Genomic DNA, 23,233 nt, shown 5'->3' with positions numbered 1-23,233 from the left:
TGATGTACCCTTTTGAAACTTACATTCCTATTTCCCACTGGCTTGAGGCAACGCAAAATTTAAAATAAAATCCAAACTTGGATTGGAAAACGACTCCAATCTACCAGTCAAAGAATTAACCAAATTGAATTGATTATAATTATAGACAATTATCAATCTCCTGTTACAATGCAATATGGTAAAAAACAGAGTGGGGGAAAAAAGCATTGATCGCATTGATCGCATTCATCACTGAATAGAAAATGAAGAGAACGATTTCTTCACAAAAGTTCACATGTAACTATATTTCCGTCTGTCCATATCTTCCATTCCTTTTATAGTATTCGGCTTCAATCTGAGAAACCAGTACCTTGCCTCTTCTCCTCCTGTTCAGCTTTAATCCAAGCGGCCTACACAAAATGGAAATACCAACAAACCCATTACGCAAAGGAGAAACCAACAAATAATCAGAATTTCAACAAAGCATTGCAAAAAATACATTAAGCACAAGAAAAAGAGCATTTACCTTATCTCGTTGAAGTTTCGAGACATGTGGCTTCATGGAGTTTCCTAAGCTTAAACCTCCCCATTGTTCTTGTAGTTCTCTCTCCCTTGCTTCTTTACGAGTTACAGAGAATCTGGTTTGTTCTTCTGGTTGCTGAGCAGCAGCCACCTTTTCTCTTTCAAGCCTTGATTTATGTTTAACCAGAATTTGGTCCAAACCGCATGCTTCTTCCATATGTGAAGGCAGTTTTGCATTACTTCTTTTCACTTCAGTTGCTCCGTCTTCTGACTGTTGCTTCATCTTCTCTTTCTCCAGTCTGGAAACATGTTTTACCAAAACTTTGTCCAAGCTCTCACATTGAGTAACACTGCTTTCTCCCTTTTTCTTTTTGAGCGTATGATATTCGTAATTGTTTCCCATTGCCAAGGCTTGGATTTTCTCCATTTCCAACCAGTGGACTGGTTTGACCATAATCTTGTCTAAACCATCTTCAGTCTCTTTAGTTTCAGCCATCGTATTCTGAAGTGAGTTTATTTCCTCTGCACTAGGATTCTGCAGTGAAGACCCAACTTCATTTTGCTCCATCCTAGAATGCTCCTCAACATCCTTGTTTAAGTCTAAATTTTCTTTCCCCTCTGATCCTTCCTCAGAAGAAGAAATAGCCATTTTCTTTTGTTGTGCAACTGATACAAATGAATCAATTTTCTTCCTCAGATAAGGAAACCTAACTCCTTCATGTACATCAGTCCTCCTTCTGTTCTTTGCTTCTTGGACTTCCTTCTCAAGTCTTGAGACATGTTTCACTAAGAACTTGTCTAGGCTGGGGAGTTCTGAGACATTTTCTTTTTTACGACTGCCCACTACCGATTTTTGGTCACTCGTAGCAGATGTTTTCACAAATTTCGTCTTGGCCTCTTCAACTTCCTTTTCAAGTTTTGAAGAATGTTTAATCAGCATACTTTCCAAGTCAGGAATGGCATCAGAAGATATTTTGTTTCTCTGTGAACTCTTTTGAAGCATTTCAAAATGTCCACCTGAATTTTTCTTTGCCTCTTCAATCTCTTTTTCGAATTTTGAACCATGCTTCAGAAAAATGCTTCCCAGGCCTGGAATGGTTTCAGAGGTATTTCCAATGTTATCTAAATTGGCCTTCTCATCAACAGTTTCAGTTTTTTCTGTCAACTTATTCCTTCTATTCTTGGCTTCTTGCACTTCTTTCTCAAGTTTGGTCATGTGCTTAACTAAAAACTTGTCTAGACTTGGGAGTTCTGATGTAGTTTGCTTCCTTCTCACCTGCCCATCTCTGAAGTATTCAGGCTTCGCCGCTCCAAATCTTTGTGGAAGGGTCTCAGCAGCAGAGCCTTGATCATGAAGCTTGCTATTTTCAACTTCCGTTAAGGCAGCATTTAAACCACAAGTAGCAACTATAGTGGCAAGAGAGGAGAGTTCATCTTCTTGCAAACATTGAAGCCTCTCAAGCATCATGTCTGCTATCTTTGCCATATTAAGCTTACCAAATGACTGCCTTCTGTTTTTACTCTGTCTTTCCTCAAAACCTGGCATCTTATGATCCAAATCTTGGGAAATGATAGTATCTTTCTGGGATACTACTTCAAGTTCTGATCCAGATTCTGATTCACATTCTGAAGTAAACTCAGACGATTCCTGATTATTTTCACTTGTATCAGGATTCTCACTAATTTTTCGGAGCAGATCTTTGAATTCATCTTTACTAAAAGATGGAGAATTTCCAAGCCTTACTAATGCAATTTTAACAGCTGCAGCTACTTCTTTATCAACGTCAAATGCAGTCTCAAAAGATGCTGTGACTGTGTGAGTAGTAGACTCTCCTCCATTAACAGTGGATGTTTCTATTTTACATGGCTTCCGAGGGCAATTTGGTTTGTCAAACATGATAACTCCCACAGCTGTTGCCTCTTCAAAAGCTTCGGCTGCAGCCTTGTCTGCTTTCAACAGCTGCGCTTCTGCTTCTTTGCTTTGAATCCTGAAATAAAGATTAAAAAAACATTGTAACTAAGAAATTAGCCTTTAAACTGCTTAATCATGATTACGCATCCAAGTTCAAACTATTACCTGGATGCCCTAAGAATGCGACACCAAGATGCTTCCACCAGTGCTGCTTTTCGTGCCTCCATTGCCTTTTGTGCAGCTTCTTTTGCTGCCATTTTTTCCCTTAGGACTTTTGAGTAATGCGGATTAGAATCCCCTAAAGTCTCATCAAGAGTTAAATTCATGCCATCTACTTCCTGATAAAGACCAACAAATTAGTATTTTGGTTAACATGGAAATTAATCAAAAAAACATTAGAGCATAAATTACATGTGTTTATTAGAGAAAGATGCAAAACCTGCAGCATTTTGATCTTCCTCTTCAAATAGGAGTCCCCTTTTTTTCGCGGGAACCAGTTCAGAGGAGAGGTCCTACGATGAGAAGGCTTCTTTATTTGTGATTTGTTAAGAGAATTCAACGTCGATAGGCTAGTCTCTTTCAAATTTTTATTCTGCACTATTCAGAAAGGAAAATGGGGATGTCAAACAAAACAATACAGGATTTGACAGAAATTGTTAATTTGGTTCTATATCACAGCATTTCATGCAAATATAGAACACAAAAACCAACCAGAAAGGTCAACATTGAAATGTCAAGTTAAATTAAACAAATAAATTCATATTTACAGAAAATTGCCTTCTTTCCAACATCCATGGTATTCTTGTAATGACAAAGATATCTTATCAAGCAAAAGCCAACTGAATTTAAGCAGTGGAAATAAGGCATTTCAAATCCGCTTCTATCAAAATATCAACACAAAAGTGAAGCTAAAACAGAACACCAAGTAGAGGAATTAAGAAAAATTTAACTGACAATTTAGTTTATGGGGCTATTGGAATTTCAATCGGCATAAATCCCAACAGTAGAGAAAAAATAACAAAGGGTTTAGAGTTCTAAATGAGTAACAACCATCAATTAAGTACCAAATCAAAGCCAATCAATAAACCTATTCAAGGTCCTAGGGTTTCAACTCCACTAAAACCTAAGCAAATCAGGATCCAAACACAAACAGAGAATCCGATTCAAGAAAACGGAACAAATCTAAGGCACTGATGGAAAAATAGCAGTCTTGAATTGAATCTGAAAAACGAAAGGTCAAAATACTTACCTTTCCGATCTTGGGGCTCGCGGTGGTCGTGGCGTCGTTTTCCTTGTTGTCGGAATCAAGAACCGCGTCGTTAGTGCCTTGCTTGTCTGACACGGAGATGCAACCAAAGTCCAAGCAGCCGAGGTCCATGGCTAATCTCTGAGACGAAAACGAGGATCAAGAATCGCAGAAGAGAATGATGAAGAGTTCGAAAGGAATTGTGAGATCTGAGGGAAGAATGCGAAGATTTTTGTTCTTTGGGGATTTGGTGATCAGAAGAATGTGAAGATTTTTGGCTGGGTTCCAAAGAGGGTTTATTGTTTTTTTTCAAATGGTAAGTAGCCGTTACAGTCTAAAGGGCGTGTCTTTTGGCTCCAACGGTCCTTTTAAAATGAAGTTACCTTATTCTGTCATTGGAGTGTGTTTGGATGTGGAGGATACGAGAGAATCACACCTTTGCTTATGTGGCAACTCACTCTTTTTTTTATTTTTTTATTTATTTAATTACATGAAATTTGAACTTAAGATCTCTGCTCTCCGACAACACTTGAGTTATCTCTGCTCTCCGACAACACTTGAGTTAAGGCTCGTTGACAAAATAAAAACTATATTCGGTCTCCATTGAGAGATTCCTCAAATACAATCAAATTCTATTAAGCTTATTTGATAAAATCCCTGAATAGAAATGGACTCAATACTTAATTGTACCATATTTCATATCCTGACCAATTTTGAATTTTTATTTTGGTAGTCCGAGAGAGTTGTGGATGCTGACAATTATGCACGGAGAATTCTTAATAAACAAAATGTCGACAACTCAAAATTACGATTTTGAAGGAAGAATTCTCGAATCAAAATACCATTTTACATACAAGGTTCTTTCATTATTTAGCAGCAAAGCTACACAAAAGAATTCTTCTATAACAAGTGGCATGGTTATCGACCCAAAACAAAAGAAGTTTAGCACCCCATCTTTGGGCTGTACATCCAAGAGTAATTGTTGCGCCGCCTACTGCAAGAACATAGTTCACTCAGTTCTATACTTGAAACATGAAAGGAACGGAAACTCCAGTACCACTGTTCGACGTTGACTAGACTGCAGTTGTAAAACCAGTGATCTGTTTTGTTCCACTGTTCCGGAACCACCAGCTCCAGAAAGAACAACATTTGGAATAAAACAACTCTTACTCCAGATCTTCTTGATTTCTAATCCACTTGGTTGCAACCCATTTTTCCCCCTTGATCACCGGGCAGCTTCCATGAAGAGATGTCTGCAAATTGCGCCACAAGAGACTCTTTGTTTAATCACCAGTAAGAAGTGACAGAGGAAGAGAACCAAAATGACAATTCCAAGTTTCAAATAAACTAATTAGTTGCTGATCCTTTATATATAAATACTTAGATGTGATTCAAATAAATTAATTTGATGCCAAAGGAAATAGAAACAAGTTGTCCAACTTCACATCGTTCATAACAACAAGAAAAGCAATTTATAAGAATTAGATGTGATTTAAGATATGATAAAGTAAACTAACCTGATCAATTGTGCCATTTGGAAGCACTGAATAAAATAAAAGTCCATCCCCTTGCTTGGGCATAACCTTTAAACCAATGCATTTCTTGTAATCATAGCTCATACCCATATGTAAGCCATTCTACTAATTAAAAAAAAAAATTAGGATGAGTGCATGCAAATATTTCAAAGTAATAGTATATCAATTTTCTAACCCACCTCAAAAGGGAACATGGTTTCTCCACCTTCTTCTACATCAGAAAGATACAACAAGAAGGAAGCAAACTGCAACATTGAGTGTAAAGTTTTGACAGTTAGGTATCAATGGTTAAGGAAAGAAGCAACAACGATAAATCGTTTACAGAAAGGTGAAATCATGAATTGAAAAAGCAATTTGCAACTTCTGCATACCTATAATTATAAATTAGTTTAATTTTAGGCTGAATGTAAAGGGTATGAGAAAAGGATCTATAACTATTAACTAGTTCAGTAAGTATAATGGGCAAGGAATTTATAGGCAAGGCTCATATAAAATAGAACCATGGAATGTTAGAATACAAAAATGGTGATTAGAATAATGGGATTATGCTACAAGTTTTATTTAATCTTTTCTTTTTTAAAAAGCTGAAGAAATCAGGACAACTTAAACTGCAGTCATCCTTCTACGTTACAGAAATCAATTACAGCTCGATGATGATAAATTGTTCTGAAAAATTAAAGACTAACAATCTTTTGATGTCAGCTTCAAGGTCCTCAACCCAATATTTTTTTAAGCAACAAATGTACTCAAATGACATAAACAGAAAAAGGGACTAATGGAAATACCATTTGAAATATATCATTAATAACTGCTGCAACACCAATATTCATTCTTTCTTTTCTTTTTTTTGCTCAATACTCAATTTAAAGTATACATTATAGAAGACGAAAAAGGAAAAATCATAAGTTGGAAAGCACAACTGATTTTTTTGGAAGTAAAATGGTCAACCATTGTTGCAAATTTGTTTTTTTAGAAAAGGGTTATGATTGTGATCTAATATTCATGTAATTCCACAAGTATTGCTTATCAGCATTACATAATAGAGATGCTGACCATTACACAAAAATTATAAGAAATACCGTAGTTCTTTTTTATGTGTTCATTTATTTATTTCTTTGGCTGGTGTTAAGTGCATAAATATGCAAACCATCCCATCAAGTATCAGGGATCTTCTATTTGGCAGGAAGGAATTCCGAAATAAAAACAGAGCAGAAAATGACAGCACATGATGTAGAAGCTAGTTAAGTATATACTCTTTGGCTTTTCTGTTGACCATATTCTGATGGGTTGAATGCATCATAATGAGAATCATACTTCTGGCCAATCTCATACCGCAAAACATTGAATGCCTGCAATATGATGATATCTTCACATTACTCAGATTAATTTAGAATTTACCTGTAATGAAAGGTTAACATTTTAAAATTGTAGTGAAAGTAGTAACACTATTGGATACACTATTTTCTGTTTACCAGTAAAAAGAAAGAACATATGAACAATGAAAAACATCTGCTTAACTGCTTTTGAATTCCCCCTCACACTTAAGCCTGCCCCTGAATAATATACAATGATAAAAATACCTCTCCATGGGTCCTTGGTAACATTGTAGCCCTGGCAATCTTTTCCTCAATAATCTCCAGGATTCCAGTTTCATCTTCGGATGCACTAATAAATGTGCCTGAACTATAATAAATTATAGACTAACAGTTAATTTCACAAGCAGCAAAACATTCTATGTAAAACACCTTCAAACTAGCATGTTGAACATTGATCGTCAGCACGGGGACCAACCAAAGGTGATTAATTGTGAGTTATAGGATACATTCCAAAGCAGCATACCACATAAACTTGATGAAAGCAGAGATGACAAGTTTTATGATACAGAAAGGGATATTACAATGCTCTTTTATAAATTATCTTCCAAAACTTCCCTGCCAAAAGAATTCTTATGAATGGTTTTCTTGAAACATTTAAACTACTCATTTCACAAATTTCCCAAAGATGCAGGCCCTTAATAATAGAAAAAGATAAATAAGAAATTAAAATATGTCCAGCATTAAATTCCCATTTACTTGCAAACTATACAATACAGGTCAACTACAGTGCATGAGCTATTCTAGAAGTCTCTAATGGCAGTTTGAAGAAACACGAAATATGAACTCCGCTGATATTGTAGTTCATTTTGCAAGTTGCATAAGAAAACATGTCCTGAGCATGGTAAGGTCAGAATAACAGATGATCTACAAAAATAATTTTATGTGTGGAACAAGGAATTGTGAGTCAATGCACCCGCATCAAACTGACAAACCCTGATATCATCCCCCCGGTACTCACATATCCCAACTTATGATGTCATTTTTTCTTGTACATAATCTAGGTCAGGAGTCAATTATGTTTTAAAAACTTGAGGATGACCAATATGAAAGAAGATGAACAATGCAGGCATTCTTTTCTCCATTTCCTCTACATCAATGTATCTATAAAGTAATGGGACCGATCCACTTATTATGACAAATCACTGATTTAAAACAAATTTTGAAGAAACTTGATGAGTGAACCCAAGTGCTTGTGCCACAATGGATAAAGAAACACATAAATAAGAAGTTATCCTTCCCTAGAATGTTACGATTAACAACATATTAACTTTTCCCAACAGCTCGAATTAGTTTGTCCCACTTTATTTCCAAATGAAACACCATGGGTCCCTTTCTTTCTTCTCTCATAAATATCAAACATTCTACTCTCCCCATAGCACGCTAGGCATAATTGCACAATATTACATTAAACATTTCTGATTGACACAACACATTATTATGGCCCATCTTTTTCCACTCATATCCATATTCAATTGCTCACCATGTGGAGATGATGAGCAACATTAAAAATGGAAGACAAAGATACCTTGTTCTAGTCCCCTTTGTGCTCTCAGTAGTCTCTCCCTTTCGCAAAGCCAATGCCGACGGCCTGAGCTTAGTCTTCGCCATTTCAATCACGCTTTCGCATTGCTCCGCAGTTGCAAATCTCGGAAAATAAAGAGCCCGCGGTTTCCAACTCAAAACCTGTGGGATTCAACAATGTCAAACAGACCCAAAACCCAAAAACCCAATTGACCGAATTAGCAAAGCAAATCCCAACCAATACTGATCAGATTAAACACAAACCTGGAATGGAATCGATTGAATAAAGCTGTCTCCGGTCTCGCCTTGCGGCATTGGACCGTGATCTTCGCCATCTTCCGATTGAAGCGTTCTGGAGACCGAGCGTGGACCGGAGAGAAATTGAGGGAAGGAGACATGAGAGAGGAGGGTGAAGGTGAACAAGCCAGCGAAGAAGAAGAGGGAACAGAGGACGAAGACTACGGGTAGTCCAAATTTCGCTTTGGGGCTTTTTGCTTTCACTTTCATTGCGAATTTTTTAATTTGTCTTTCTTTGTTTTGCTTTCTTTCTGTTCATTTGTGAGCTACGACTCCACAAGCATGGGCTCTTCGGTCGTCTTCTTTATTGCTTGGCCGCCAGATGCCCTGAGTTGTCTTCACTCTACAATCTTCTTTTGTTTTATATAATTTTTTTTTTTCTTTTCTATTGGTGTCAAATGTCTTATATAGTTTGTAGTTTCTGTAAGAGCACTTCCACCACAAGGGGGAAGGCAGGCGAAAGGGGGTCCAGGCCCAAAAAACCCCTCCAGCGCACAAGGTTCAGTTCGGGCAAGAGATGGGACCCACCAATCCAAACAAGTTCACGAGCAAGAATTGTTTGGGCTGTGGCTTGAAGGCTGCTAACGTTAGCAGCTGAAATCAATTTTCAATTTTATTTTAATTGTGAGCCCGTGGAAAAGTTCACGAGCAAGAATTGTTTGGGCTGTGGCTCGAAGGCTGCTAACGTTAGCAGCTGAAATCAATTTTTAATTTTATTTTAATTGTGAGCCCGTGGAATTAGGGGTGGGCATCGAGACCGGAAAACCGAAACACCAAACCAAACCGATGAAAAAAAATTGGTTGACCAAAAAAGTCAACAAACCGAACTGAACCAGTTCCAACCAGTTTCGGTTTCAATTTTACACCCCACCGCACCAGACCGGACTGGTCATATATATATATTTTTTATTTTTACAAAATTTTAAAATATAATGCCATATTTTAAATTTTATAATCACTATTTTTTCAAGTTCAACTTCAAAAAATTTCTAAATGTATGAATTGGGTTATTTGTTAATTTTTAAGCCAAAAAAAAAATACGTTTTTTTATTTTTTTAAAAAATAATAAATTAATAATCCGGTTCAAAACAGAAACCGATCATAACTGAACCGGCCGGTTTTTGAAATTTTTTTTGCCTAAATCGGACCGGTTAAATAGTACCGGTTTTCGATTCCGGTTTGAGGTGAGAACAGGGCCGCGCCCACTCCTACGTGGAATACACGCGCCAACGGTAAAAAAATTATTAAATTTAGGTTTTAGCCACAAAAAAATTTTCACTTTTGGAAAAAGCAAAAACTTTTTAAAAAAAGACAAAAAAACCTCTCAACTTTCAAATCAAAAACATGCAAATGTAAAGGATTCATTAGGAATTCCAAAAATAAATAAGAACACTTTTGTCCATTTTGGCTTCTTTTAAAACATTTCTCTCTCCTTTGGGTTTTTCCAAAGTGTCCCAAAAAAATTTAAATTTCTTGTGCTGACATCAGCGCTGATCCATAGCTGCCAGAAACCAATGGCTACAAGCCACGTGGCTTCTTCTGGAGCCTCCGGTCCAAAAAGCTTATTCAATCCAACGACTGTCTATTTTTTGGCTAAAAAACATTGAAAAAATTTGTATAAAAAAAAATCAAAAAATTCTATAATTTTTTTCTACAAATACCTACCAATATTATTCACAATCCGCACCAAATTTTCTACTACAAAAATCTATCTGTGTAAAAATACAAATGGCCTCTTCCATCGAAACCGGATGGTCGTGGACAAACGTTCAAAGTGGTCAAAATCTTGGCGACGAATTAAAAAAAAAATTGTCGTTTTATTCAATTTAATGTCTTTTTTTATTAATATATTTCTTGCATTTCCAATTTCATTTTTTAAAATAGATTATTCAAGGAAAAACAAAAAAGAGGAAAACCATTACACATGGCTCCTCAAGTAAACAATGCCCCAGTCGATTCTAGTGGTGCGTTCTGTATCGAAAATAATGGCACTATTACATTCTCTGAAGAAAAATACTCTCTCATGTCGTGATCCAGTGGAACCGCCTCCGCCAATGATTGACTCGTCCTTGTACTCAATTGTGTCGGACTATGAGGACTGGGAGTATTTCAATTGTATGATAAGTGAGGTGTGAATTTTATAATAAATATGGACACGTGACAGACGAAAATCTTACCCGAACATTTTATCTAAAATTTGAGATGTGAATTTTATAATAAATATGGACACGTGGCAACCGAAAATCTTATCCTAAAATTTTATCTGAAATTTGAGATGAGAATTTTTATAATAAATAGTGACACGTGGTTATCAGAAAATCTTATCAAAATTAATGATTTAGGTATAAAAAATAGAAAATAAATTAAAGTGAATAGTAATTGACCTTGCCCTTACCCTTTGGGATGGAAACAAAAAGACAAGGGTTGCCACTATTCACGTGAATAGTTACAAACCTTGCCTTGCCTTTGCCTTGCCATTTCCCTTTGAGGTGGAAGTGCTCTAAAGTCTAAGAAAATGACCAATTTTGTTTTTAATAAAAAAATAAAATTATAAGGGACTTATATAAAAAAAATCAAAATCAAAATCAAAAAGGGACTTTTAACTTCTTCTTTTTTTTAAAAAACTTTTAGTACAAGCGATTAAAGGAAAGGGTTTTTTTCTGGTACAAAGTGATATTGATGGCCGGAGAATCAAACCTAGAACTAAAGATGCATGATACTTACAAGGTGGGGGTTTATTGTCTACACAAATATTTATTAGGTACATTGGGATTTTGAATCCCTACCCACACAGATAGTGTAATAACCCAAAACAAAATATCTAAAAAGTAACAAAATATCTAAAAAGTAGGATTAATATCTTCTAGCAAAAAGATAATTTTGCCATCGCATTTTTTAATAGGAAAAAGGTTGATTTTTTGATCGAGAAAGAATTTGGCAATTCCGCTTGCGCCGTTGCGTAGAGCACGGCGAAACGAGTCCGTAGACACGGAGTAGACTCGAATCGGAGTTGTAACGAACAAAATACGATCAAAATACCGCGAAGGGCAAAATGGTAATTTGGACAAAAAGTCAGATTTTTATCTCTTTTTCCCTTCTATCTCCTCATTTCTCTCTCCTCCTGATTCGCACAGCCGCCTGACCTCCGCGCCTTCTTGACGTCACCCCGGCCGCCACAGGTCGAACCGATCTCCGCCGTTGGTACCAAACTGACCGCCACTCACCCGCCGTCCTTCCCCGACCCATCGATGCCCTTGCCGTGGCCGGAGCTCGCCGGAATCCGCCATTTTTTGCCGATTTCTAGTTCAAACTTCCAGCTCTTCGTTCTCCTTCAATTCTCCACCAAATCGATCAAGTAAGGTATGGTTTCTAAGCTATTTTTCGTGTTCTAACTGATGGATGTATGGGTTTCGATCGATTTTGACTCTAGAATACTCGATTTTCAACTTGAAAATTCAGCCGAATTTCGGCCGCCGTGATCAGCCATTTTTGGCCACTTTTTGGGGTATGGCCAAGAACAAAAGTAACTCCAAATGGGGTGTTTTACCTAGGATAGGAGTTTGGAGTCTTTGTTTCGAGTTTTTCCGGCAACGCATAATCGCTTTGGACACCCAATCTGCCCGTGCATGTGGCGGCGCGTGGGTGAGGGTGATGAAATGACTATGTGTAGTTTTGTGATCCTCGTGTCGTCACGAGCGCGTAGAATTTCGCGGATCTCGATTCAGAGTCCGTTTGAGCCCCGAACGGATTTTCCATATCGCGCGATCCTTGGATGCAGTGTCGTCGAGCTGTTGGATCGCACTCAATTTTGGATATGTCGTACTACATGATTTCAGGATCGTGTAGGATTCGACGGATTGAGAATCGGAGTCCCGGATACTCCGAAATAGCGAACCCTGGGGCTAGGGTTTGGAGTTTAAGCGATAACCCGATTTTGACTAATCCGACAGTCCGTTTTGGACCAAACTCGCGGAACATGGTTCCTTCTCTATGAGGAACCTTCAAAGAAGCTCAGATTGGCCATCGGAGATCGTGGACCCCACGGGTCCCGGATTGACCGGTCTGGTGGTTTATCGCTTAGTATAGTTTCGGGTCTTTTAAGGCTGTTCTAACTGTCTGAAAGGTTAATGTGGGCATAGGAGTGACTTTAAAATGATTGCACGCATTTCTAGGAGCCGGGGGCAGGGTGTTTCATTTAATTCTTTTATTAAGCAGTTTTATTAATTAAATTTTTATGGGTAATCAGGCATCAGAGGCCCGACAGAAGCACAGGAGGGACCTTTGAGAGGTCCAACTAGCTCGGACCAACAGTGAGTGGACTTTCTTTCATAAATGATTTTATATAAATGATTTATATAAATGAGTTTACATATTGATTTTATATAATTAAGTTTTATAAATGAGTTTATATGAGCAAATTTCATTATTTGATTTTGAATAAGTTTTATCGAATGCTTTCCGAGCATGATTAGTACAGTAACATTTCTATAAGTTTCTGCTGCTTAGTTACTCATAACAGATATAGAAAAACAGAGTTTGAGGCTTATGTCAGATGAGATAGCAGCTTGATTCTAGACTTCAGTTATTGATCAGACTTTTCTAATAGTATTTTATTTTAGAACCACCACGTACCCATTTTTATTTGGTGATTACCCTCAGACGGACCGATATCTACGGACATCTAGTCTGTGTACAGTTCAATCAATGCACTTGACATTGCCTCACGAGTTTCAGGGACGCTCGGACCGTGAGTGCCAGGATTTGCGGCTCGGCAGACTTGGTGTCCCGAGACCTGCCAGGATTGCGGCTCGGCTGACTCTGTGTCCCCGAGACCTGCCAGGATTGCGGATCAGGCTGACTACGGTCCCCTGTATCCTGCCAGAGCGGCTCGAGTTGACTTGGTGTCATCGAGACCTACCGGTGGATCAGGCTGACCATAGTCCCCTGTATCCTGCCAGTTTGCGGCTCGGATATACTGCGTGTTGCCCGAGACCTGCCAGGGGAATTGAAGGATTACAGGGGTACTTCTAGGTGGTAAATTTTAAAGGAATTTCAGTGTTTTATAAAATTATTATTTCCAGAAAATTTTATATCCGTTTTCTTAATATTCGTGCCCGTTTCATATATGTATATATATATATATATATACATATACATATACATGTTGATTTAAATGCTTTATATATTTGAATACCGATGAACTTCAGGTTTACATACATATATATTTTGATTACGGGAGTTATTATGGTTATAACTTGTTTTCAAGAATATGATTTTCGTCCACTCACACTTTTAACTTGTTTTTCACCCCCAGACTGTAGAAGTGCGCTGGATTCCACCACCGGGCCATTCCTAACTTCCGCGCCACTAAGTAATGTAGAGTTTTGTGAAAAAGTCCTTGAAACCCTGTAACTTTAGAAAATGCTCTGATATCTAGTTTTAGTGAAAAACCTGAACTGATGAATGGTTGTTCGGATGTATTCTGGCAGTTGGGTGAATTTATTTGCTTGTTTAACAGGTGGAAGATTTTGGGTTTGGTCAAAATATAGGGGAGACTCTACCGAAATTTCGGCAGGAGTCCAAAGAAAATTTTAATAGTAACTGTAGCAGGAAAGGTAAAATGGTCATTTGTGCCCGGCAGTTGCCAGGTGTCGGACACGCACAGGATTTGGTTCGAATCCCAAAGTGGAATTGGGATCAAGTCCTGTCAGATAGAGGTGAAAAAACTCAAAAAATTAAATTATACCGCACTCATAAAAACTTATAACTTAAGTGGTCAATAACAATTATTTTTACACTCTTGCCTTCTTTTTATATTTTTTTATTTGTAAGATTAATTAAGAAGTATGATATTTGTTTGTGTACCTTTCCTAGCCAATGTAATGTCGTTTGAACTTATGTGTCAAGGACAAGTACTCAAAGGTAATTGGCTTGGCCTTCAAGAAAAAGAATGTAATTTTGGCTTGGCCGAGGGGGAAGGTTCCTCTTATTTATTTATTTATTTATTTATATTTTTTTAATTATGAAATTGCATTTATAATTCAGGCAAAAATGTCACTAGCCAGAAAGGGCCAATACAAACTAGTTACAAATGGCCATTACAATAATGGAGCGATCTAACATCAAAATTAAGACTATATGGGGCTCCACCACTAACTATCATGCATGATTGAACAATCTCTAGCATAATCATCCCAACTAAGAGTGCAAATAATCAAAAGTAGATAAAGCTTGAAAAAACCAAGCCACAACAATACAAATAAAACTCTCACAAAGGAGATGTGGAAAGCTTTCACAAAGAATAGATGAAAACTACACAGAAAAGGCAAAGAATCTCTACGACTTATTCCAAACATAAAGAAACCACAAAATTGATTGTGGTAGAGATCCGACACAAAAACATAGGTGGAGATTCGATGCCGAGACGTATTCGCATGTGATAAGTGGAGGAAAATCATAAATAAATAAAAAACGAAGATAAATAGGGGAAACCTTCTGTCTCTAAAAATTGGGGGGAAAAGGAGAAGGTAGGAAGAGCAATGGCGGGGCTAGAAAATTCATCGAGGAGGGTCAACCTCAAAAAATAAAATAATCTCATATCAAGATAAATTTATCTAATAATATAAAGTCTTTAGTAATAACTCATATGTCATTCCAAGACATTCACAATCGTCCTCGACGAGTTTTCATCTCTTGAAATCTTTTCATAATCACTTCATTATCATTAATAATATCAAATGTATCTTTCTTAATGTATATGATCAAGCTGTCATTCATCCATATATCTCCCATTCGGTTGCTTGCTTTAGCTTTTAGGTTAGTAATTCTTTAATTAAGTTATTTTTTAAATAAAAAAAGTAAAGAAAAGAAAAAAGGAAAGCTGAGAAGGGTCATATTTTAATAATAAATTATATGCAAAGGGTAAATAGTAATGAATGCAAGGTTATTTATGGAATTTCAGAAGGGTCAGCTGACCCTTGTGGGTTTTCATTGGCTCTGCCTTTGAGGAAGAAAGAAGGGGGAGAGGGGAGGAAGAACAGTGACTTCCTCTCCCTCAAAGTAAAAACGACTATAGAGTGTTTTTTGAGAGAGAAGTGACTATGATTTTTTGAAAACTTGACTTATGTGGGAAGGTTCCTCTTTAGAGATTATGTGCGAAAGCAAACATGTTAGTGTATTCAATTCAATCTTTTACCCAAAACATAAATTTTGATTGCAATATGATTCCTTATGATTTATTCTCTAGGATGGAAAGTGGAAATAGGTGGTTAATCTGTTCAAGTACGAATAAAAAATCATAATTGGTTCGGTGTATATATGTACGACGTATCTTTGAGCATGCAAGGTTAATCAAACTCGCTCAAGTGAGCTATCATATGACACATTTAAAAGATTTGTTTAAAATTTTGAGTTTTTCTTGATAATATCCATGACATTTCCTAGAATAAGCTTAATGCCTTCTATAATTAATAAATTTATTCTTAAACCGATACCATCATACTACCCTGCACTCATAAAGGAACCTACGCTGATGACTGTCTCGTTGAAAGGGTTACTCAGGTATGATTTACACCAAGTAACTGCACTTTCCTGGTTTGTTTTTTGGAGTCTTTACCCCTTCTCTTTTCATTTGGGGTAGGAGGAGTTGGGAGGGTGAAGTATAGAGGCTTTATAGCCTATCTTCTACTGTACAATTAAGTTTCCAATTTGTGGTATAATTAGTAAGTTGCTGCCTAGACTTGCTGAAGTGTGCTGGATTTTTCCTTGCCAAGTAGTCGTAGCTCAACCTTTGGCATTTGAGAGGCACAAGATTCTGCCCATGTGAACAGATACCCTGTTCTCTTTTTGCAAACAACAGTCTCCCAGTTTGTTCTAATTAAGTATAAAAGGAAAATTTCAGGTTGGAAAAAAGCCACAAATTGCATCCAACCCTTCTGAGAAGGCATTGAACTATGGATGTTGCTTTATAACTAAAATGGTGGATCTTTGCTACTGCGTGAATGTTGAAATTTGTGTTATAGTTATTTGCTACAGTGTGTCTGGACTGTCGCACGTTTCATTCACATTCTTCTATGTTTATGTTGTACTTAAGCAAACGACCAGAGTCTGCATGTAATGTTAGAAGTGGGATAGTCAATCTCATTAACAAGAAATCAGGTGGCTTTTGAGGAAAAAAGAAAATGCATATTTTCTTTCCTGAGACAGTTCACTTCAGACTATAATTTCAAAGTTTTTCCATTGCAGAGAGTGGTTGTGCATTATCTGTTTTGTATATTCTTTCTGTTAACAGATTGGCAAAGTTACTGGCCAGATTGTGGTGTTTTGGTGATTTCTGTTGCAGCTTATGAGAATTTTCTGATATTGACTGAGCACCTTGTTTTGTTGGGTACAGCACAAATGCTACATTGTTGCTACATGCGATCGAGATTTAAAGCGAAGGATCCGAAAGGTGGAATAGCAATTTCGAACAATGTTATGTGACATTACGACGTTAATGTGTAACAACTGTGTAACTTTGCTTGTTTAAGTGCAGATCCCTGGTTTTCCAATCATGTACATCACTCAACACAAGTATTCAATTGAGCGGTTGCCAGAAGCAACAATTGGTGGAGGTAGGCTTTAGATACCAGTCACAAAAGTATTGTTAATGGTCAATGCTGTTTTATAATTGTTGTGCGAATAAAGATAAGACCCCATGGATTAATAGCATTGTTCACAGATTATAATTGTTGTGCGAATCAATGACCAGTACAGTTTTCATGAATTTACTACTGACCATGAATTTACTAGTGATATGAGTTGAGTGTGACTAGTAAGTTGGTCATGATCATTGATGTGAAGATTTGGGCTATCGCGTTCAACTTCACAAAGATATTCCTAATCGTGCATCACCTAGATTAATTTCCAACAAAGCTAGGGTTATTCATAATCCACCAAAGAGGAACTGACACGTGCAATACTTGGGCAGCAACCAGACGTCACATCTGCAGAAAGAAAAAAAAAGTGTACGGTCACGCATGTTTTAAGAACAATATATTCCAATTGTACTTAAACGAAGAGCACCAAATCAGCACAAGGCACATTTATCATTTGAACTTCTTTAGAGCCATACAGTTTTTTGGCACCCAATGCTCATTTTTTTCTCTTCTTTGAACGCCCTTCGCTGCATAAACCTTCACCATATAGAACATATTCCTCCGTCTCTTATATATATCGCATGCATACAGGCATAAGCCTTTGCATATACAAATTTGTGATAATAGCTAGGTGATTGCTGAGGGACATGACAAGAGGCAGCGGGGTGGCAAAATCAAAGATGTTTCTGGTTAGGTAATGCTTTTATACATGGTCAGTTAAGATGGTACAACTGGTTTAGTTTTGGGGGCATAATGATATGAATGTGCGACAGTTCATACTGCAGGGAAGCTAAGAGAGTGGATCATCAACGTCAATTCAGCAAGATGAAGGGAGCTGCAGAGAAAATTTCAAGCAGAAATGAGAGTGACAGTGAGGAGACTGGTAGTGGCAGCCCATCATGGATGTGCAACTGGGTTCCACATCCAAGAACAGGAATATATGTTCCCAAAGGGCATGAAGGGGTGATGGATGATGTCCCCAAGGAAGCTGCTTCTCTCAACCAGACTTTCTGGCTCCGGAACGTCGACGGAGTACTTGAGAAACCCGACCCGGACACTTCTCCGGATCATTACTATCGGTACATGCATATGTGAGCTCATTTGAGAACAAATATTCAATCATCACTATATCTATAAAACTGAAGTATCTAATATTATTAGAAAGGGTTTATTGTGAATCATATGGCCTAATTGTATATTGTGGCCGGACTTACTGTTTAAATAAGATCGGTGCCCTTACGAACAATATCATATATATAATATATATATTAAGCTAGCCCTTGTATAAATTGTACTCTTTGGATACGTACACATGCATGGCTACGTACACGAGTACAATATTCCCCAGTTCGTGCAATATTTGCAAAATTTGGCTTCTGTTTATAATATAGTAACACGCGAACTGTTCGCTAATTAAATAATTGATATAATAAGTATATAAATCAACTATTTTATTATACAATCATCGAATATGATCCCTTTGGCAATATACATCTTAATCTATATTCGCGATCACGCATGAAGCAGTAATTTTTTTTTTTTTTTTTTTGGGTTAAAAATTGAAGCCGTATTATGGGAGAAAAACTTGCCTATACACGTCATCAATGAAACATGTATAGACAAGTTTTTCTTTTCAGACAAGTTTTTCTTTTCCAAGTTGGTTAGAGAGGCTGGCTTGCTTTTTTTTTTTTTGGGGACAAGGAGGCTGGCTTGCTTGTATCTACAGCGTCTGTGTTTTGGGCCTAACATCAACTTTCTCCATTTTATTTTAACAAGAAAAGGCAAAAGCTCCTATTTTTGTTCAAAGAAAAAAGCAAAAGCTGGATGTCTATTTTCAAGTCACTATCCAATTCAATCCAATCCATCTCATCAAAGATATTTTCTCCGATAAATACTGGTTAAACGCGATAAATATCTTTATCCAAAAATATAAAAAACGCAATAAATATCTTTGACCAAAAAATGCAATAAATATAATCTGAATCCAACGCCTAAAATCCACGAAATTCCTTCTCTCACTGACACGCGTCCTCATCTCAATCCGATCCTCTCCAAATCAGAAAAAACGTACCAAAAAAGCAACAAAAAACAAGCCATTTCCAACCAATAAATAAAAAACATTATTATAAAATGCTCTTCAGTCTTCATCTACCGCGTTTTTAAGGGGGAGAGTTTTGAGTACCGTCCCTTCTTCTTCCCCAACCGTTTCTGCAAAAAAACACTGTCAATTCATCAACATCAGACAGAAACAAGAATCGTTTCTAGGAGCGTGAGGTTAAAAAACGCTGATTGGTGTGTGTGTGTGTGTGTGTGCATGACGAGCGCATCGGAGCTTTTCTACAACCGGAGGTCTCGCTACAACAGCCGAACCGCCACCCACGATCTAGGGTTCGATTCTCTCCCTCATACTCTTCCCGATCGAAACCACAATCACAACCGTCGCCATCACAATCACCATCATGAATCCGACGGCTGCGATCCTCTCCTCCGCCGAACCCCTCGCCATCTCCGCCACCGCGCATCCCTTCCGGTAACTTTTTAATTTCTTTTTTTAATTTCAAATTCAGCAATTGCATTTCGTAATTTCTTAAATCCGTGCGCTTTTGGGTTTGGTTGGTCAGGAGCGAGCCGCAATTGGGGCTGAGCAAGGTGGGGCCCACTCGGGTTCGGGAAATGGGGTCGGTGCAAGCAGTCCCGGGTTGAGCGGGAACGAGAGGCTTCCTGGGTCTGTTTTGCTCGCTAGGGAAAGGCTTCTTGAGAGGCTGAGAGGGATGCCTCCTTCACAAACCAGGTCAGTTTCTGCTGCTCTGCATGTTAATGCCTCCAAATTGTATTTCTTTTGAGGAAAATAGCTAGCTTTGTTTCTTGTTTAGCAATTACAATAGCATATTAGCAATTCTAATGGATTATACATGTACTTAGGAGCTGAAATTTGGATGCTGGCTGCAAATTATTGCCCATTTATTGGTAACACTCAAGTTAATGTGGAGATTAAGACTAGACTTCACAATGAATCTTGCTGTGGAATTTTACCGTGCTTAGATATTCTGAGCATTGCATGATCTCAATGTATAAAATTATGAGAACTCTCCACCAGTTACCAATTGGTTGTGGGATGCACACCAATTAACCAATTGACGATTGTCAGCCCCTGTCTAAGCCGAGCATTATGATCTATTGTTTGGCGTGTAACTCAGTATCCATCAACTGGTTAAGCACCCATGTAGAGATGATAGCAAAATCCTTGCCCAAATTTAAAAAACCTGCCTCTTAGTATTGACTCTGATGAAATTACCTTGTTCTGTTTGGCTTTATTTAGGCATCGTAGAGCATTGAACGTTTACGGAAGTGGGCTAGTGCATGGTGATGAATCAAGTCCCCTTGATGTAAGGGAATGGGGTACTGAAATTTTGACTGGTCGGTCAGCCGGTGCCTATCCTTCCACTAACTTGGGCTCCCAAATTGAAAGGCAGCAACTCTTGCAAGAGGCAAACAAGAAGCCTCCGGGTCTCACTCAAGAGGTCCTTGATTGTCTGAGCCCTGAGCTTTTCAGCAGCTCAGAAAGGGATGTTGACGGGTTGGTTTTAAGAGCATCCCGAGATTGTAGTATCTGCCTGGAGAGCTTCCTGGATGGAGATGAGCTTATAAACTTGCCTTGTGCGCATAGATTCCATGCTGTCTGCTTGGGTCCCTGGGTTCGAATTCGAGGGGACTGCCCATATTGCCGAAGAGTTATAGTTGTAAATAGTCACACTGATAAAAGGACTACATAGTTTCTGTTGAGATGATTGTTGCTTGGGTGCTCATTTGCAGGAAAAGTTTTGGAACTTGACCACCAAATTATGGTGATGCTTTCTAATTAGATGCAACGAATCGTTGTTGTGTTTTGTCTTGCATACTTGGTGTATACTTTCAATCCATGTTTTGTAACTTAATTTACAGTAGTTGTAAAGCAGGTAAAGGTAAGATAGATTTTACATCTTCCCTAAACTTTATTTATAAAAAAAACTGATGAAGCCTTGCAAAGCATGTAAAGGTCAGCTAGTTTTAAATAGAATTTGAGAAGAGCGTGATTTTGGTAGTAAAAAATGCAAGTGAACTTAGATGAGAACCTTACATCGCCTATTTATTCTCTCTTCTTCAGCCTTACTCTCTCTCTCCACGCCCTCTGTACCTTTCCTCTCTCTTTCTATCTCCGCTGCCGCCACATGGCCAGATCTGGTCCACTCCGCGAATCTCTCTCTACCTCTCTCTCTCTCTCTCTCTCTCTCTCTCTCTCTCGCTTCTCCTCTGGTTCACTTCCTCAAACGGAGATTGGACAAGGGTCTGCAAATTTAATTGAGATTTTCTATTTAAACCCTACACTTTTCTAGTTCACTCATATTTTAACTTCATTCCAACTTTTAATTTAAATTTTCACAATTTCTAAGAAAACCCCACTATCTTTCCAAACTACTCTTAAATACACCCCAAGCTAAAAAAATAAGAAATAAAAAAGTTTTTCTATTTATACCCCACAATTTTCTTTGTTCATCCCAATATTTAAATCATTAAACAATATTTGTAGTATACATGAGATTTTGTTTGGGGTGAAAGTTTGAAGCAAAAGTATGTGCTAGGCATCAGTTTAAGGACGGTTTAAGGCATCAGTTTGAAGCAAAAATACATGAGATTTTCTTCTTGTGCTAGGCATCAGTTTGAAGTAAAAGTATTTGTAGTATACATGAGATTTTGTCACGACTGATCTTTCTCTTCAAGCCTTGGAAAGAATCTTCTACAGTTGTGGAACCTAATCGTCTAGCTGCACAAGGTGCTTCAATGCATCAAATCTCAAGGATATCAAGAGTGGTGAGGAATTTGCATTTTTCCAAAATTTAATATGTAGAGTGGTGGGGTGTGTGAATAGATGTACTAGGGTTAAATATTAAGTTGGATGACCTTTTTTGGCTTTTTATATTGTAATAAAACTTACAAATTAATTATTTAAGTATTTGGGTGAACAAAGAGAAGTGAGAGGTTTAAATAGAAAATCTCATTTAATTTTTTGAAAGAAAAATTGAAAATCCAATAAATAATTGAAAAAAGCAACTTTTGGCCAAGATCAGTTACTTTATCACCTCCACATAGACTTGATGCCCAAGTAATTTCATCCTATAAATTAGCCACAAACAAATCTAATATCTCTCTCTGCCGCAACAGATCTTCCCAGCATTCTCCAATTCTTTCAAAACCCTAAACCCTGCATCTCTCTCTCCATACCCAACTATGGCTCCTCCTTCTCAAGATTATCTTCTGGGCCCATCGGCTCTCTGCTGGCCTAACCCCTTCCCGGACATCTTCGACCTTACGCTTAAGACAACCTATGAACCAGGCCCTTCAATGGGTAGAGGCCAATCTAGGCAGTCTTCACACCCAACCTCAAACCCGTGCATTGCATTTTTCTTCAAAGCCAGCCGATACACTGCCGATCACACCCGGAAAAAGACCCCTCCCGAGTACTGGTACTTCGGGGGGATCCAGCGGGATCTGATTTATTATGAAGAAGAGGCATGGAAGTTTGACCCTCTCACCACTTTCAAGCTCATATTTGCTCTTCGAATGGTGGAGAGGCTTGACACAGATGGGTTCTACAGAGCCTTGTTGTGGGTGCACAAAAACCACCCTTTAACCCTGTCGCTGAATGTCATGGCTTTGCGGGGTAAAGTTTGGTTCAAAGATCTATTGGGGTTTCTCTATTTTGTTTTGGAAGACCCGATAAAGGAAGCAGAAGCAAAAGCAAAATCAAAGAAGAATGGAATAATCAATTATGACTATGCATATTATGATTCTGACGAAGATGACTTTTATCAGAGTTATCCGTACAAGGAAGAAACTGGGGTTGAGGAGAAGAACAGGGAAGAGATAACAGGCACAGATACTCGCATTGGCAGGGCTAAAATGGCGGTCGAGAGGTACCAAAGTGACCCGGATTATCAAAACTTGCATGATCGAATCTCGGAGATGTTTGCACATTTTTTGACATCGGATCTCAGGTTTCTGGAGTCTGGTGAGATCGAAAAAATCAGTTTTGCTTACAAATTTTGTCCTTCAGTTAATTCTGGTTATGACAGAGCAACCCTGCTGTGTGAAAACATAGCAAAGAGAATTTTCCCACGCCATGACTATGAAGAGTACAGTGAGCTTGAAGAAGCTCATTACGCTTACAGGGT

General features: G+C 37.9%; 5 protein-coding genes across 7 annotated transcripts in view; 3 read left to right on the top strand and 2 right to left on the bottom strand.

Moving 5' to 3' along the window:
• Positions 1 to 115: 115 nt before the first annotated feature.
• LOC117636395 lies at positions 116 to 3,980 on the bottom strand. Its single transcript, XM_034370871.1, has 5 exons — positions 3,663 to 3,980; positions 2,853 to 3,005; positions 2,579 to 2,751; positions 506 to 2,489; positions 116 to 389 (listed from the first exon to the last, which is right to left on the bottom strand). The coding sequence occupies exons 1-5, from the start codon at positions 3,789 to 3,791 to the stop codon at positions 330 to 332; spliced, it is 2,499 nt and encodes an 832-aa protein (XP_034226762.1). The 5' UTR covers positions 3,792 to 3,980; the 3' UTR covers positions 116 to 329.
• Positions 3,981 to 4,439: 459 nt separating this feature from the next.
• Positions 4,440 to 8,801, bottom strand: LOC117638054 (probable prolyl 4-hydroxylase 9). 2 transcript variants are annotated; one of them, XM_034373136.1, is made up of 7 exons: positions 8,356 to 8,801; positions 8,096 to 8,253; positions 6,775 to 6,877; positions 6,448 to 6,543; positions 5,374 to 5,439; positions 5,177 to 5,296; positions 4,440 to 4,912 (listed from the first exon to the last, which is right to left on the bottom strand). In XM_034373136.1, exons 1-7 carry the CDS (start codon positions 8,596 to 8,598, stop codon positions 4,826 to 4,828), a joined length of 873 nt encoding a protein of 290 aa, XP_034229027.1. In that variant the 5' UTR covers positions 8,599 to 8,801; the 3' UTR covers positions 4,440 to 4,825. The 2 variants fall into 2 exon arrangements, with proteins under 2 accessions (XP_034229027.1, XP_034229028.1); XM_034373137.1 differs by lacking the exon at positions 6,448 to 6,543 and having other exon boundaries at positions 8,356 to 8,762.
• An 8,698-nt stretch (positions 8,802 to 17,499) lies between these two features.
• Positions 17,500 to 18,375, top strand: LOC117638235. 2 transcript variants are annotated; one of them, XM_034373368.1, is made up of 2 exons: positions 17,500 to 17,718; positions 17,810 to 18,375. In XM_034373368.1, the coding sequence occupies exons 1-2, from the start codon at positions 17,672 to 17,674 to the stop codon at positions 18,117 to 18,119; spliced, it is 357 nt and encodes a 118-aa protein (XP_034229259.1). In that variant the 5' UTR covers positions 17,500 to 17,671; the 3' UTR covers positions 18,120 to 18,375. The 2 variants fall into 2 exon arrangements, with proteins under 2 accessions (XP_034229259.1, XP_034229258.1); XM_034373367.1 differs by having other exon boundaries at positions 17,617 to 17,718; positions 17,798 to 18,370.
• A 783-nt stretch (positions 18,376 to 19,158) lies between these two features.
• LOC117612150 (probable E3 ubiquitin-protein ligase RHY1A) lies at positions 19,159 to 20,920 on the top strand. Its single transcript, XM_034340899.1, has 3 exons — positions 19,159 to 19,554; positions 19,646 to 19,815; positions 20,344 to 20,920. The coding sequence occupies exons 1-3, from the start codon at positions 19,339 to 19,341 to the stop codon at positions 20,795 to 20,797; spliced, it is 840 nt and encodes a 279-aa protein (XP_034196790.1). The 5' UTR covers positions 19,159 to 19,338; the 3' UTR covers positions 20,798 to 20,920.
• A 1,369-nt stretch (positions 20,921 to 22,289) lies between these two features.
• Positions 22,290 to 23,233, top strand: part of LOC117638529 — an 8,900-nt gene continuing 7,956 nt past the window's right edge. Inside the window, exon 1 of the mRNA XM_034373639.1 lies at positions 22,290 to 23,231. Coding sequence (XP_034229530.1) covers positions 22,290 to 23,231 — 942 coding nt within the window. The remainder of the gene's footprint in view (positions 23,232 to 23,233) is intronic.

The sequence above is a fragment of the Prunus dulcis genome, chromosome 8 (genome assembly GCF_902201215.1).
Source record: "Prunus dulcis chromosome 8, ALMONDv2, whole genome shotgun sequence".
NCBI lineage: Eukaryota > Viridiplantae > Streptophyta > Magnoliopsida > Rosales > Rosaceae > Prunus > Prunus dulcis.
Note: the sequence above shows the minus strand (reverse complement) of the source record. Positions and strands in the feature narration are given on the sequence as shown.